Below are 13,457 nucleotides of genomic sequence, written 5' to 3'. Positions count from 1 at the left end.
CCATAATCTAAATCAATCTTTCTCTTACTGTTATTTTCCACTTCCCAGTGGATACTTTAAACCCATTATGCTAGTGGAGATAAGCCTGTGCAACGTTTCACAAGGGGCACGCCTTGGCAACCTTTAATTCAAATTAAGGGTTGCATTGGCATGACAAATCTCAACCCTTCCAAGTCGAAAAATGCGTCTTTTGATCTGGTATGCTCGATGCTCTACTGAGTTCGTCAGTGTAAAGAGACACTATGCAAGGAGAATGATCAGATATGTACGATCTTTTTTACCTTCTCTGGCCATACCAAAGTCTGAAGATTTGTGATATCATCTCAAGGAGCAAACCAATCTGACTCGACAGTTGGTCCAGATTGCAATCTTCTCTGGTTCGTCCTCGGAGATTATCTCGAGCTTATTCACGGGAATGTACGGAGTCCGCTATGCTCGAGTTCTTGTTGCTTGCTAGTTGCAAAGGTAGTATCGTAGGCGCCGTGATACATACTTGCTACATCCCTGCTGTTGCCCTGGAATGTAATCCTCAAGACAAGGGTTCCTTTCACACAAGCAGAAACATTATCAATCAAGACAGTGTGTCTATCATGGTCGCAGTACAACATGTGGAAGCAATTTAGATGCAACTGCAGATCAATCCGCCGTCCAGCTTTACCGCCCCAGTCGGCGAAGATATGCAGACTGCAGCAGTACTCTTCCCCGAACCTAGACAGATCATATCCCAAGACTGATAATGGACTTTCCCTTTTGGCTAGTGACTTGTCAGTTGAGGTTGATCGCGGGCCGCAGATCATTTTATTCTCAAAATGCACAGTGGGGGTCAATTGTCAGTAGTATCCAGACTATTTTCTGCATACCTAGTAAGTTATGTGATTTTGACGCATCCTACGTATCACCATTCAACCGACGCAACCCGCCTTCAGAGGGCATACTGCAAGGCAGGTCAGCCCCTCATCCTTGTCTTCTTCGCTTGTTGGTTGCCTAAGCGAATATATTTGCGGTTTCTGCCGACACCCCATCTTAATATATGAGAGCTCAGCTGCAAGTCAACCAGCCACAGCATCACAGCATCGACGACGCATGATTACCTTTGTCAGATACATGAAAGGCTTCCCTGAGAGTCAACCAGCAGTTAAAATACATAGGCGTGACAAATTGACAATACAACTTTCCCATAAAGGCATAATTTCCAACCAGTGGACCGGCCAAGTGGCCAAGAAGAATGGACCAGGATTCAGCGGGCTTTGTTGGCGATACGCTTTAATCCTGAGTCAGGGACTGCACTGGTCGAATGACTAGTAGATTCTGCGACGGTAGTCTTACTCTTCTGGTAAAAGTATTATTTATGATGTTAGAATTCAGCCTATTGAAATTGTGGATGATTTTTGCTGTCTCGCTCTCCCTCACTGGCCCCGGGACTAAAATTCTTTTTGGCCCCCCGGAGTATTTCTCATAATGTGGATTGTGGAATAATAAGAATATAGAAGGCTGGAAGCGAAAACTCTCTTGTCCAAGACTTCCTGGCTGTGCTTAAACCTTATCCATGATCTTTATTTTGAGTGATGATGTCCTCTACATGATCATAAGGACTATTTTGCCTCATATTCATCTTACATCGTCAAAATCTAATGTCTGAAAATCCTTATAGAGCTGCCTTTTATTCCAGGAATATGACTAAAACACTTGCATACCACAATCAGCAGAAGGCGTTGTCTGGTGGATAAACTCTGCCAAGGATCGTGTCGGGCCTGTGACTAATCCGAATGTAGTTGCCTAATCCATGATCTCCATCCCAAATAACGGACAAGAGGTGTCGATGGATCATGAAAGGATATTTGAATCTAGAATCCGTCTACAGCGAGGTAGAAGTGAACATGTGAAACTGCCGTCGCGTGATTCATACCAAGTTCCTAGTCGTGGAGTGCATATTCACCATTTCTACCTTACCACTCCGTAAACTTCATGAGTCTCCCAAACGAGAGTTATGTGGCTTAACGAATACGAAGAGGAGTATCGCCACAGTTTGCTTCAGTCAAGATTGTGGAGCAATAGAAAGATTCATACCTCTGGAAAGGTAATAATATGCAGCTCGTACCGAGTACCCATGATTCATAATCGGAAATAAAGGGATATGACGGATATACGGCAGTGCCTAGAGGCCAGATAAGGTAATTCCAAGGAGAAGCCCACAAGGCGACAACTAGTGCGTTGGTGGACCAAATTCGTAGGATCTAGTGCAAAATGGCGTCAGCCATTCCTACTATGATCCATGACTGGTCTGGCATTAATTCTGGAAATTGTCATTTACCTCTGGGTGGACTTAAAAGGTAATTATTCGGCCGGGCGTAACCGCTGTAAAGCAGCATCTGGCCCAGTTTAAATTATATGTAGATTATAATTTATAGGCCGGGGCGCGATCGGTGAATTGTGCATCCAAGGTACGTGTGTGCTCCATAGGAGACACCCATAAATGGGGGTTTTCCAGAATCCCCGCTTGAAAACTTATTTCCCAAACCAAATCAAACCAAAAGTTGGCCTTTTAAAGTATTCGTATCACTGTCAGACAGTAAATAATAACAAAAACCAGGATGAGGATTACTGAGACATTGACACTATTTATTTGTAGTTCAAAGACGACTAGACTCAGACTACATGGGGAGAAGTGGAGCCTTGGGCAGGGTAGATGGGACCTTTCTTTCTAAGCGAGGTTAAGGTTCCTCGTGTTGGATTAAGCTTAAGCTTCAGAAAGTCGCGCACTAATCAATATTAGGGTGCGATCAAGCGATCAGAGCGCCACCGTACTGTGCGTAACCTTGTATTATTCCATTTTTATTGGAGTCCGTGGTCCATTGAGTGGAGGTTCTTACGTATTATTGTATTTGTGACCTGTGACCACCTGCGCTAGAACATTACCTTTACCATGGTGTCTCGGCCCTACCGGGGCCCGAGCGATAACTTTGGATTTATTGTCAATTCGTTACCTGGCCTTTACAATAGACGAAGCCAAGAATAGAGAGAATGTTGCCAAGTCTTGACAACTCTCTGGAGTTTGTGCTTTTGGCAGACAACGGAAGGATTCAGATCAGGTTTCATGGCCGTATGACAAGGTATGTATACGTAGCTGTCAAGGAAGTCCAGAATGCTAGGTACCTCCTTGAACCTGTCAGCAGTCAAATCTCAAGTTTGAGATGAGCAATAACTTGATACTGTGGAATGAGGCACCTGGTATGCACCAGGTTGGACATGATGACACTTGGAAGCTAGAACATGCATAATCTTGAAGTGTGCTTTAGTCAAGTCTTGATTTGGAGCTGTCTTGGATACTGGTCGCATTCATCTCCCATACCTTACTTCCAGAAAGCTGCTGGATTCACAGGATTTGGCTCGACAAGGAAATTTATCTTCCTCAGGATTGGCCATGCTTATTTCATTTCTAATAATTCAAACCAAGGTTCCATGGTCTCCTGTTACACTTTACTTGTTAATACCATGATCGCTCAAACATGAACAAGTTTAAATGACTCTTGAACAGTTTTTTTAATAATCATTAATAATTCATAATTCCAGGCCACAGCGGACATAAAGTACATAATCTCATTAAAGTGATTTAATACAGTCGTCAATGAATGGTCCAAAGACATTCCTTTACTGTTGTTTCATCCTGGTTACCCACATGGATCCTTTCTCTGGCTGTTTCTCAGCGCTGAGACACCAGCCAGCGCCTATGAGGTCCAAGCAACAGTGGTTGGATTTTTACTTTTTTTTGCCCTTTTTCCCTTTATTATTGCTTTCCACTTTGACTTCTGAATAAAAAAGTAACTTTGAATCCTGTGGGGTTCAGAGTTGAGTCCGTCTCCACTCTATCTTTACTTACTCCTGCTGATGCTTTTCTACTAGTATTATTATTATAATTCTATTTTTTATTTTTCTCATAATAAATCTTATGATTCGTATTATTGTTGTATTAGTGCTACTACTTTTCTGCTCCCTGTCTCTTATTTTGATTTACTTTTCTACTTTGTCCCTCTTCCTTATTATCTCTCCTTCTTCCTTTCCCTCCCTCTCTCTTGCTTCATTTTCTTCCTTTTACGACCCTTTCCAAACTGACACTGTTCCATCCCTCATATCTTGGAATCCGATCTATTATCCAGATATTCTGTTTATCTCCTTCAGTCCAAGGTGGGTACAAAAAGGATCTTCTTTCATATGATGTCAATCCCCTTCTCCTCACTTCAGTCTGTGATACCGCATGGCCAATTTACTCGGCCTTCCCTGCATTCTTCCCTTTATTCTCCTATCGTCTTTCCCCACTCCCTTTTGTCTGCCCTGTTTCTACTGCCCATTCCAGCTCCCCTTGTCTCTCCTGTTCCCCCCCCCCCCCCCTCTTTCGCTACATTCCAAGGCAGTTGATCATCCTGAAGAATTACATTAACATCAGCTTCTGCTCGTCCACAGACCTCTACTCAGCTCTACCGTTATCTATCGGATCTGTCGGTCATCCGTATCTGGACCCGAATCTGATTTCCTTTTCCGGAACTCCACTACACTTCACACAGAGCCTAGCCTCTATCGCGGTTGAACTACTCGCAAAGTCCACGCCTTAAATCACAGGGCGAAGGCATATCACCGACCTATCTAAGCCACAGTCAGACCAACAACCGCCATCATCATTTCGTACTTCGCAAAGCCATCTGCCCTGGCGCTCAGACCTTCCACCGTCACGGGTACTTATCCAGATCAGCGAGGGTGGATGGAGACGTATCACGGTCACGTCCGCACTCCGGCGGACGCCATCATCCTCTTCGAAGCATGCCGCATCGGCCTTCTTCCCCGCGTTCAGAGACGACTTTCGGAGAAAGAGCGCCAATCTATCCAGTCCGGTTCGGTATTCGTCTGGGATGAGCGTGAAGCGGGTATGCGACGATGGACAGACGGCAAATCATGGAGTGCCAGTCGAGTATCGGGCAGTTTTCTCACCTACCGCGAGATGGAGGGCAAGCGCGGGGGTACCGTCACACAACCACTCAGAGCTGGTAAAACGCCTGACAGCAGAGGGAGCGACGACGACCGCGGCGACGGGGCTGACGATGGGCCTGACGGGTACCGATATAAGCCCGACGGACTCATGAAGCAGTCCTTCAGCATCACCACATCCACCGGCCAGCATCTCCACCTCATCAGCTACTACTCGCGATCGCACCCGGCTGCTGCCACTCTCCAACAACCTTCCACCGACCCTGCGTTACGGCATGTACGTCCTCAGAAGGGACTGTATCCCGAATCAACTGTCAACGACCAGCAGAATCTGCCGGTGGTCACTCGCGGCCCCATGGCGGGCGCCACTTATTCTGTCCCTCATCCGATGAGTGCATATGTGCGCGCTGGAGCTACACATCCTCAATCGTATACTCCGCCCTATGCGTGGCCCCCAACGCCGCTGGGGACTCCGCCCACCATCACTCTGCCATATGGCGCCTCCTACTTGTCCGCCGTACCTACACCTAATGGCCCAGCCATTGCGTACGGGCAACCGCCACCACATCACCACCCGGCTCTTCCACCGCCTCCGCCGCAACACGGACTGCATCCGCCATACGACCGGTCAGTACATCCGGGTCATCCAGCGGAAAGCTCATTACCACCCGCTATTCCACCACCAATGGCGCAACATACACCTCTTCCGGCACTCACAGGGCGCTCTCCTCGCCTAGCTCCTGACGCGCGGGACAACTACCAACGAAGCCCGCGAGACTACCCAACACACTCGGTAGATCCCCGAATCCCGTCCCCTCGCATGCATGCTCCTTCCGCCTCGCATAGCAACGGCGTGGGACACTCTGTGCGCAGCCCGCGGACAATAAGCCAGGCACCGCCAGCCCCCTTACCGCAGGTCGCGCCTCCGACACTGAACGGGACTTCCAAACCAGCCGATTCCAACCACAACAACAGCACAGCCACTACCTCTGGCACCACCGTTCCCAGCATCGGGGCGCTGATGAACGGCGCCTCGGGTCCCTTATCATCCATCTCATCCGCACCGTCAAACAAACTCAACGCTCCTCGCTTGGGCGGCAGTCCCCGCGCGGAAGGACCGAAAGATATCCCCAGCGAAAAGATTGGGTTTGGGGGCGAGGATATGCGGGCTTTGCGGCAGCTGGATCGGGTCTTTACCGCTTAGATTTTTTTCATTTCCATTGTATAGCAACTCCGTCTCGTTGCTTGTCGGACGACGAATGCTGTCATATCTTTGATTATCATTTTCTTCTTTATTGTCATGGGGTGGGCTCGGCGTTCATAAGAGGTGCATTGATTTTTTGATTAGCATGGGTGGGATCTGATCTATCTGTGTATCGACTTCGGCTTCGAATCGAATAGGCATTTTTGCATTTGTCTCCATAAATGTGCCAAGCTAGCTTGCATTAGGACCGGTGGCTGATGGGTTGAATCAATATAGATGATTTCGTCCATTTTCATTGCGGAGCGAGCGTAGCATGTCTACTAGCTCGTAAAGTACCGTTGTAGATTCAATGTAGGTCACGTCATGATCAATTACTTGTATTGCCTGTGGGTGGTCGTGGTCATTCATCTCATCCTCGCTAGCGTGTCACATGTTATAGTACACCGATACTAGACTCAGTCCCCATAATGAATTCAAATCATCAATCCGCCCGCTGTCCCGGCGAAGCGACAGTAACAGTCACGAAACCACTTTCCGACGAGCTAGAGGCATCACTCGCCGTCCGCGTCGTGACTCTCGGCGCTGCTTCGGCTCCTGCCGCCACCGCAGAGCCATCTTTATCCTCGCCGTCTCCCTTCCCATGCGGAGCGAGAATCCCCATCTCGACGTAGCGATCCAGCTGCTCACGAGACGAGGAGCGATCGCGGTCGCGGTTGCGATCGCCGCCACGCAGCCAGCGCGATTCCCACCAGCGCTTGCGACCGAGGAGATCGGCATCGGTGGCGAGCGCGGAGTCGAGCTCCCCACGCTGGACGATGAGGGCCTTATCCTCGTTGAGCTCGCAGAAGCCGACTGCGTTAAAGAGCACGATGATAAGCAGGGCGGGGGCGACGCCGAGGCCGTAGAGCCAGCCCTGGCTGACTGCCACGCGCAGCGGGGAAACGGACCAGTCGAAGGCGGCGGCGATGGCGTAGCCGGTTTTGAGGCCGAGGAGGATCAGGGCGAGGAGGAATTCCGGCGGGCTGGCGCTGAGATAGAAGGTTGCTTGGGCGAGGGGGCTGGTGGGCGCTGCGCGGTACCGGTAGATGCTGTGCTCGAGGCTGTAGCAGATGACTAGCGTGCCGGCCAGGGACATGAAGGCTGCGATCTTGAAGCGGAGGTCAGTGGCGAGGGGCTGGGCGTGCAGCGCGGTGAGTTCTGGGCTGCGCTGCAGCTCGATGCCTGTCCAGCTGCGGGGGATGGTCAGGAAGAAGTTGGCTAGGGCGAAGGCGTAGAAAAGGATGGGGAGGAGGGATTCCTGGAGGCGTCGGCTGCTGCGCTTTGTGAAGGCGTAGGGGTCGCGGTCGAGGATCTGGCGTTCTTGCCAGGAGGCCCTGTCTGTTGTCAGTACAGAAATCTTTAGAAGGTTGCGTGCGAAAGTGAAGTATACCAATGTCGCACGGCCTCCCAGACTGCCGCCATGAGGCCTGGGGTCATCAGAGTGTAAAAGACACTCTGCAGAATTAACGAGGTTCCCTGAATATGGCTGCGGTCTACGTCCACGGTCATGATGCAGCTGACCAGTCCGCAGGCAGCGACAAACAGCAGCCACAGCCACTTGAGTCGACGGCCCATCGTGCGACCAGGTAGATACTTGCGTCCGTGTTTTCGCAGATTGAACATGGTGAGGAACATGGAGACTGCAAAGAACGCGGTGAAGGCCATCCCGATCGAGGCATGTTGGCCTATGCCGTGGATGGGCGCGTAGCAGGAGATACCATTGACAAAGGTGCCGTTCTCATCCATGCGAGGTTGAAACTCTTGGAAAGCGAGATAGCAGTCTGTGCCATTGGAGAGCGTGCCATTGCTGTATAGCGTGTATTTGTACAAGTCCAACGTCGTCCGGTTGAAATGAACCTCGTTGACGATCACGTCCGCCGCGTTGGCTCCCGGCTCATATGGAGTCGCTGCTCGAATGTGAAGGATAGTCATGATGCTTGATGTGCCTCCTTTCTCTCTTCCTATGGAGCGTCCAACACCGCTAATGTCCTCAATCGAGGTACGTCGATCCCGCCGTGATCATAGCGGACAGAGACTGATAACAACAGGTGGAACATGGTCAATTGATGATAGAACAGATCTCAGCTGCGAGGACGAGAGCGGAAGGACCGGAGGTTGACGATGTGATGACGAGGGCGAGGTGGTATTCGGGAGAGTCAATGATGATATTGCGTTTCGTCTGGTGCCTGCCGGTCGCACTCCATACACCAGGGGGTGTAAGCCACCTATGAAGCTTCAAGTGAGTGACTTTGAACCCATTACCATTACTGCTTCTGACAGTTTAGTTCCATTGCAAGTGATGATGGTCCTCAGGCAAAAAGGCATAAACCCCACGATTCTGCTTATCGATAAGACAGTGTTGTTATCGATAACCTTACCCCTTTAAGGTTGCCCTGAATATTATAATTAACCTGCACGACTTTCAACATCCATTTCTCAAGGATGCTCTAGATGCAATTGAGTAATGGAATCATCCAGCTGATAAATCATATGCACTGAGACCTTGAAGCCACGCATACACCGTACGGAGTACATGGCCGTGGCAAGACAGACGACTCCTTGCAAGGCATATTCAACTATCATTGGTTCTGCAGTTGACTGTGAGGGATTTCTGTGTGACCTGCAAGGAACTGCTGAGCTATCTGTTTGTGCCCCATGCTCTCTGAGCGGCAGCTAGCTGAATGGCTTGTGCCGTATGGATCCTGTCTCGACCTTGAGGGAGGCATTATGTCCATGCGCCTGCCAATCAGCAGTCTACAAGGCAATAACGCATAACTTTGTCCGCATGGAAGGTTGACCTGTCCATCTTCCTTTGACGGCGGTAGGTTGTTTTGACCACAGATCCAAGATGATTCGATATGAGTGATATATTCCTTTCCAGACCGACAGATTCATTCCCCTGGGCGAAACATACGTTGGCTGGATTTGGCAGGAGTCCACGTGATGACATGTACGAGAAAATATAGGTGGCTTATGCCTCATGAAGCGCAATATCTAGAAGTACCTTACTGTAAACCTTGAGATCGAAAGACACGTATTCAATATTCAGGATGGAACATACACGCCTGAACGGAAGGATGAGGCATAGCCCTTCTGCATTGAGCAATCAGAGGAGCTTCTGGCTCCTTCTTCAGAACAGCGCAGTGCTTTTGTCAAATCCCAAGAGACTTTGGGAAGCAAATTTCAATCTGAAACTCATCAAACTACGACTTGATCAAATGCAAGACCGGAAGATCTCGGTGATGCCAACCCCGCAAAGAGATGATGGGGTGCATGAGACTAGGAGGACAGCTCACCGGAGTAGGTTACACTAATCTATTGCATCCGGGGGAAATATATGGTAAGACGAGCCGGTTGGCCAGAGACTGGAAGCCAGTGAGCTGTGAGCATTAGGAGAAATTGTGTATCCGTATCTCCGCAGATAGATGAGTTTCCTCATACAATCATACTTAAGCGTTTCACAAGTGGAGAATCATAGCATTGACTATTGAATTCGATTATCCGTGCTCTGTGCGAACTTGAGTTTGTTTACTCCCCTCATAGAGTCACACTCGTCTTTGGAACGCTCAGCCTCATCCAGATCCAGACCACAATGATCATGAGCGGAAAGACCTCTTTCATAGTCAAGTCACCAACCTCTAGCCCTTCAAAGTCGTGTCCCTGCACTAGCGATAGAAACTCGTCGAAATGAATAGAAGCAGACGGGAAAAGCTGACACTCCGAATGTCACCGTACTTATGTGATTGGCTCTCAACCAAGAAGCGAAATATTGTACAAGGTTCAAAGATGAAACTACTCCGTAATGGGATTGGGACGTTTGTGGTCTTAACCTCAGCCTAACTTGCACGGACTGGCTAGAGACACTGGATACTGACTCCACAGACATGGTCCAGTCCATAGTGTTCTGCATCAGACCATCCGTCCGATCGGCCCCATTCTCGGTTGACTTTCCCTGAAGGAGAAGAGCAACACGAGGTCAGGTGGTTCTTGGAGGCGTCGTGGGTCCGTTGGACAGAGCAATTTCTTCGTCCCCTGTCAGTTGGTGACACCAGCTGTCTAGTAGCAAGGAAGTACAGAGGAGCCAGACATAACAAAGTTTATGCATCAGCTTACGACGTTAACCGGCATGGCGATGATGTCAGATCAAAGCGCATGAAGTTTAGTCGACTTCATGTTGGACAATCAGCTCTTGTGGTAATTCAAAGCCAAAGTTCAATTGTCACCTAAGGTAACCCTATGGTTCACAGCGGGATGACCCTCCCGCCTGGATCCACTAGGTACCTTACACTGCGGTGGAGACGGGATTATGATATTATTCAAGGCGTCAAAAGACATGAAACTCAAACACCCAGGGTAAGGGAAACGCACCAAATGAAGAATGCTGGGATTGTATGGGGCATTATGAAAATCGATGTCTGGCCAGCAGGGTCTAGACTCTGACACACGACACCCTGCAGCAGCAAATTGTGCACATTCCCCTAATTAGAATGGGCGATGACTGATGAACACTTAACCATTTATGTACATACAGGCTTAGTCGAATGCATAAGACAACAAAGAAGGTCAGGGATCACTTTAGTCTCCGCTCTCCGACGATGGAGCCTGTTTCACCACCACATTCTTGACTGTTGGTGCTGATTCCTATCGTCAAGGTCATCTGTCCATCTTGTTGCTCTCAGCATGGACGATGGCGTTGCCAGAGGTCGACGCCTCCTCGGCACTTGTAAAATAACCGGGCAATTTTGACTTTGGACTTGCGAGTCATTTCGGAACTAGCGAAGTGTATTGTGTAGCACAAGTTTCCAAAAGGATTGCCATCACCCAAAAATGCTCGGTAAAGGGCACTACTGTATGTGATTGGAAGAGATCTCCCGCGCTATGGTAAATCTCCGGCTTGCCTGAACGAGGTATCCCGCTCACCTGACACAACTAATTCCTAGTTCAGACAAGCTGGGGACACACTGGGAGTCTGTCACTCACTCAGTGCATCAAGAGAGGGACATGGAGCACTTGATACGGTATTGATTCTTTGTACCCGGTACACTAGGGACAGATAGTCTATCTCCTCGAGCCGGTGTTCTGATCATCATGATCACCAAGCTTAAATCCCTTACAAGGCCACCATGGGGAAAAAGGAAACACTTGATTTACCGTAAAATCTAACCCCTGGTAACAATGTAACCCCGCGGAAGAAGTAACGATGAGAAATCGTAACAGCATTTCCAGCCTCTCAAGCTTCCTCGGGCTTCTTCCAGTTCGTCCCTGGACAGACAAAGTTTTGAGGTGGATCAACAGGCCATCAGCCGGTTTGACTTCCAACTTCCGAAGCCATAAAGCAACAGGAGGCCCAAGCACTCGGAAACAATATCACCCAATAATGGAAGCATGGTCTTGTGCCCCATTCCCTTCAAATGAGGCCATTCTTCCAAGGCGAGAAGGGAGGACAAGTCGATGAGAGGTCGAGAGATCGCGGGAGATGAGTATGTAAGGTACTCTGTTTCATGACGGGACTCGTCCGAATAATACTGGGATAATTCATGGCTAGAGCAAGGAACGGCGCGGAAGTACTTGTTAGTTGTTACAGAGTCATCCGTGGGGACTGGACCTGTCACCAGTCAATGAGTCAAGAACTGGCCGGGAATGGAGGGGAAAAGGGCGCCTTTTGTGTAATTGGTAGCGATGATTTTCTTGTCCTCGGAAGTCTGTGCGAGTCGATCTGGCCCACTTTTCCCCAGATTGTCTGTATGACGAGGGAAACGATGCAGGAGCAAACACTGCATGCCTGGTTGGAGTTCAGAGCTTCTCTTCTGTGGATTGGTACCACACCTTTACCGCCATCACGTCCAGAATCGACCAAATAAGCATCAATCAACAGAGATGGATTTGGTCCGAAGAGACCACAGTCACGGCTGCATGATTTGGCCAGAGGCTGGAGTCTAAGACAAAGGCAAAGTGGTAGCGTGGGGGGAACAGCAGCAAGCTGAGACTGAGCCGTATTCCGTCCTATTCTTGTTGGCATGCATGACAATTCTTAACTGTTACTACTATTATCATTTAATTATCTAAGAAGGAGATCGACGACGGTTGAAATCTAGAGAGCAGAGAGCATCAATTTCAGATGATCAGGGTCATTTTAGACTTCACAAATCATAGAATGGCTTTGTTCTCGTTATTGGGGATCTGTCGTCCATGGAAACGGTAGGTAGGTTATTTGGCATTGAACCTACTCCGTATATTTATCAACGCGTGACAAGCCAACTGCAATTTCCATTTTCATTTCATCTAGGGCAGTCTCCTCGGTGGATGCAGGGATGAATCTGGGGAAACAAGGCCAGTTGCCAACCGAGATGCATCATACTCTTCTCACAGCCAAAGACAGCGTCGAGGATCATCCGCCGTCGTCACCCGTGCATTTGGGATTTGGAACCGATCAAACGAACCTTAGTAATAAATATTGAAAAATCTTTGCTTTTTTTCTTTTTATTTTAATTTTAAAATTGCCCATCCTCTTCTAAGGTTTTTTCCCTAACTTTTCCCGAGTGCATCTGATCCTCGCGATGGCTTTTTCTTGGGCTCCCAGGTTGCCTTGTTACTTTTTCGACGGAGTATGCCGTACCTATATTCCCCCAATCCTGTATTGAACCAATCAATTGCGGACATCCAACATGCTTGGCCGCCTGTTTTCCCTCTTCTACAATAACCCCCCGCATGTTAGAGTTTAGGCAGGCAAGGTGGACAGGTAGAGAGGGTCAACGAGAAGGAATGTAGATCGTCTGTCATCTGGACAGTAGGGGGCTCAGTACATCGTACCAAGATCAGTTGACTGTTGGTTGTTCCGGTGGTCAGAGTTCATACGAAGGTTAGCATTTCAGGTTGGCTCGATTTAGATGGATAGGTCTGGGTAGGTAGGTTAGGTAGTATTTGCCTAGTCTGGGCGCCCCCTCTCCACTGGGTTTCTGTACGTGCATACGAAGTACATTGACGGAGACACCCCATAGATTGAGCTTAGAGTGATCCACGTCAGGACTGAGGAGTAGTACGACTACTAATGGAACTTGTCCTGAGGATTGTCATTCTTGATTGTAGCTTTTAGGCATAGTTTCTGGCTGGTTACTTTCCTAGTCCTAGAGTTTGTTTTAAATGCCCTGTAGCTACACTGGTCAGTAGGACTAGTCTATGAATTAATTCTTTACTGCCTGCTTCATTCCACGTTAATCATTTAGAAGAATAATGCTGA

The 13,457-nt window shown here is 48.7% G+C and overlaps 2 protein-coding genes across 2 annotated transcripts, besides 1 other annotated feature; one reads left to right on the top strand and one right to left on the bottom strand.

Annotated features, from left to right (window-relative positions):
• Positions 1-3,894: 3,894 nt before the first annotated feature.
• Positions 3,895-3,984: a microsatellite.
• A 769-nt stretch (positions 3,985-4,753) lies between these two features.
• NFIA_067650 (camp independent regulatory protein) lies at positions 4,754-6,181 on the top strand (the record flags this gene model as incomplete). The annotated part of the gene is made up of 1 exon (XM_001263494.1): positions 4,754-6,181. One exon carries the CDS (start codon positions 4,754-4,756, stop codon positions 6,179-6,181), a length of 1,428 nt encoding a protein of 475 aa, XP_001263495.1.
• Positions 6,182-6,662: 481 nt separating this feature from the next.
• NFIA_067640 (DUF2434 domain-containing protein) lies at positions 6,663-8,152 on the bottom strand (the record flags this gene model as incomplete). The annotated part of the gene is made up of 2 exons (XM_001263493.1): positions 6,663-7,554; positions 7,611-8,152. The coding sequence occupies 2 exons, from the start codon at positions 8,150-8,152 to the stop codon at positions 6,663-6,665; spliced, it is 1,434 nt and encodes a 477-aa protein (XP_001263494.1).
• Between the last annotated feature and the right edge of the window lie 5,305 nt (positions 8,153-13,457).

The sequence above is a fragment of the Aspergillus fischeri genome, genomic scaffold, assembly GCF_000149645.3.
Source record: "Aspergillus fischeri NRRL 181 1099437636252 genomic scaffold, whole genome shotgun sequence".
In the NCBI taxonomy this organism is placed as follows: domain Eukaryota; kingdom Fungi; phylum Ascomycota; class Eurotiomycetes; order Eurotiales; family Aspergillaceae; genus Aspergillus; species Aspergillus fischeri.
The sequence above is the reverse complement of the archived record's forward strand: the minus strand, read 5'-3'. Positions and strand labels throughout refer to the sequence as shown.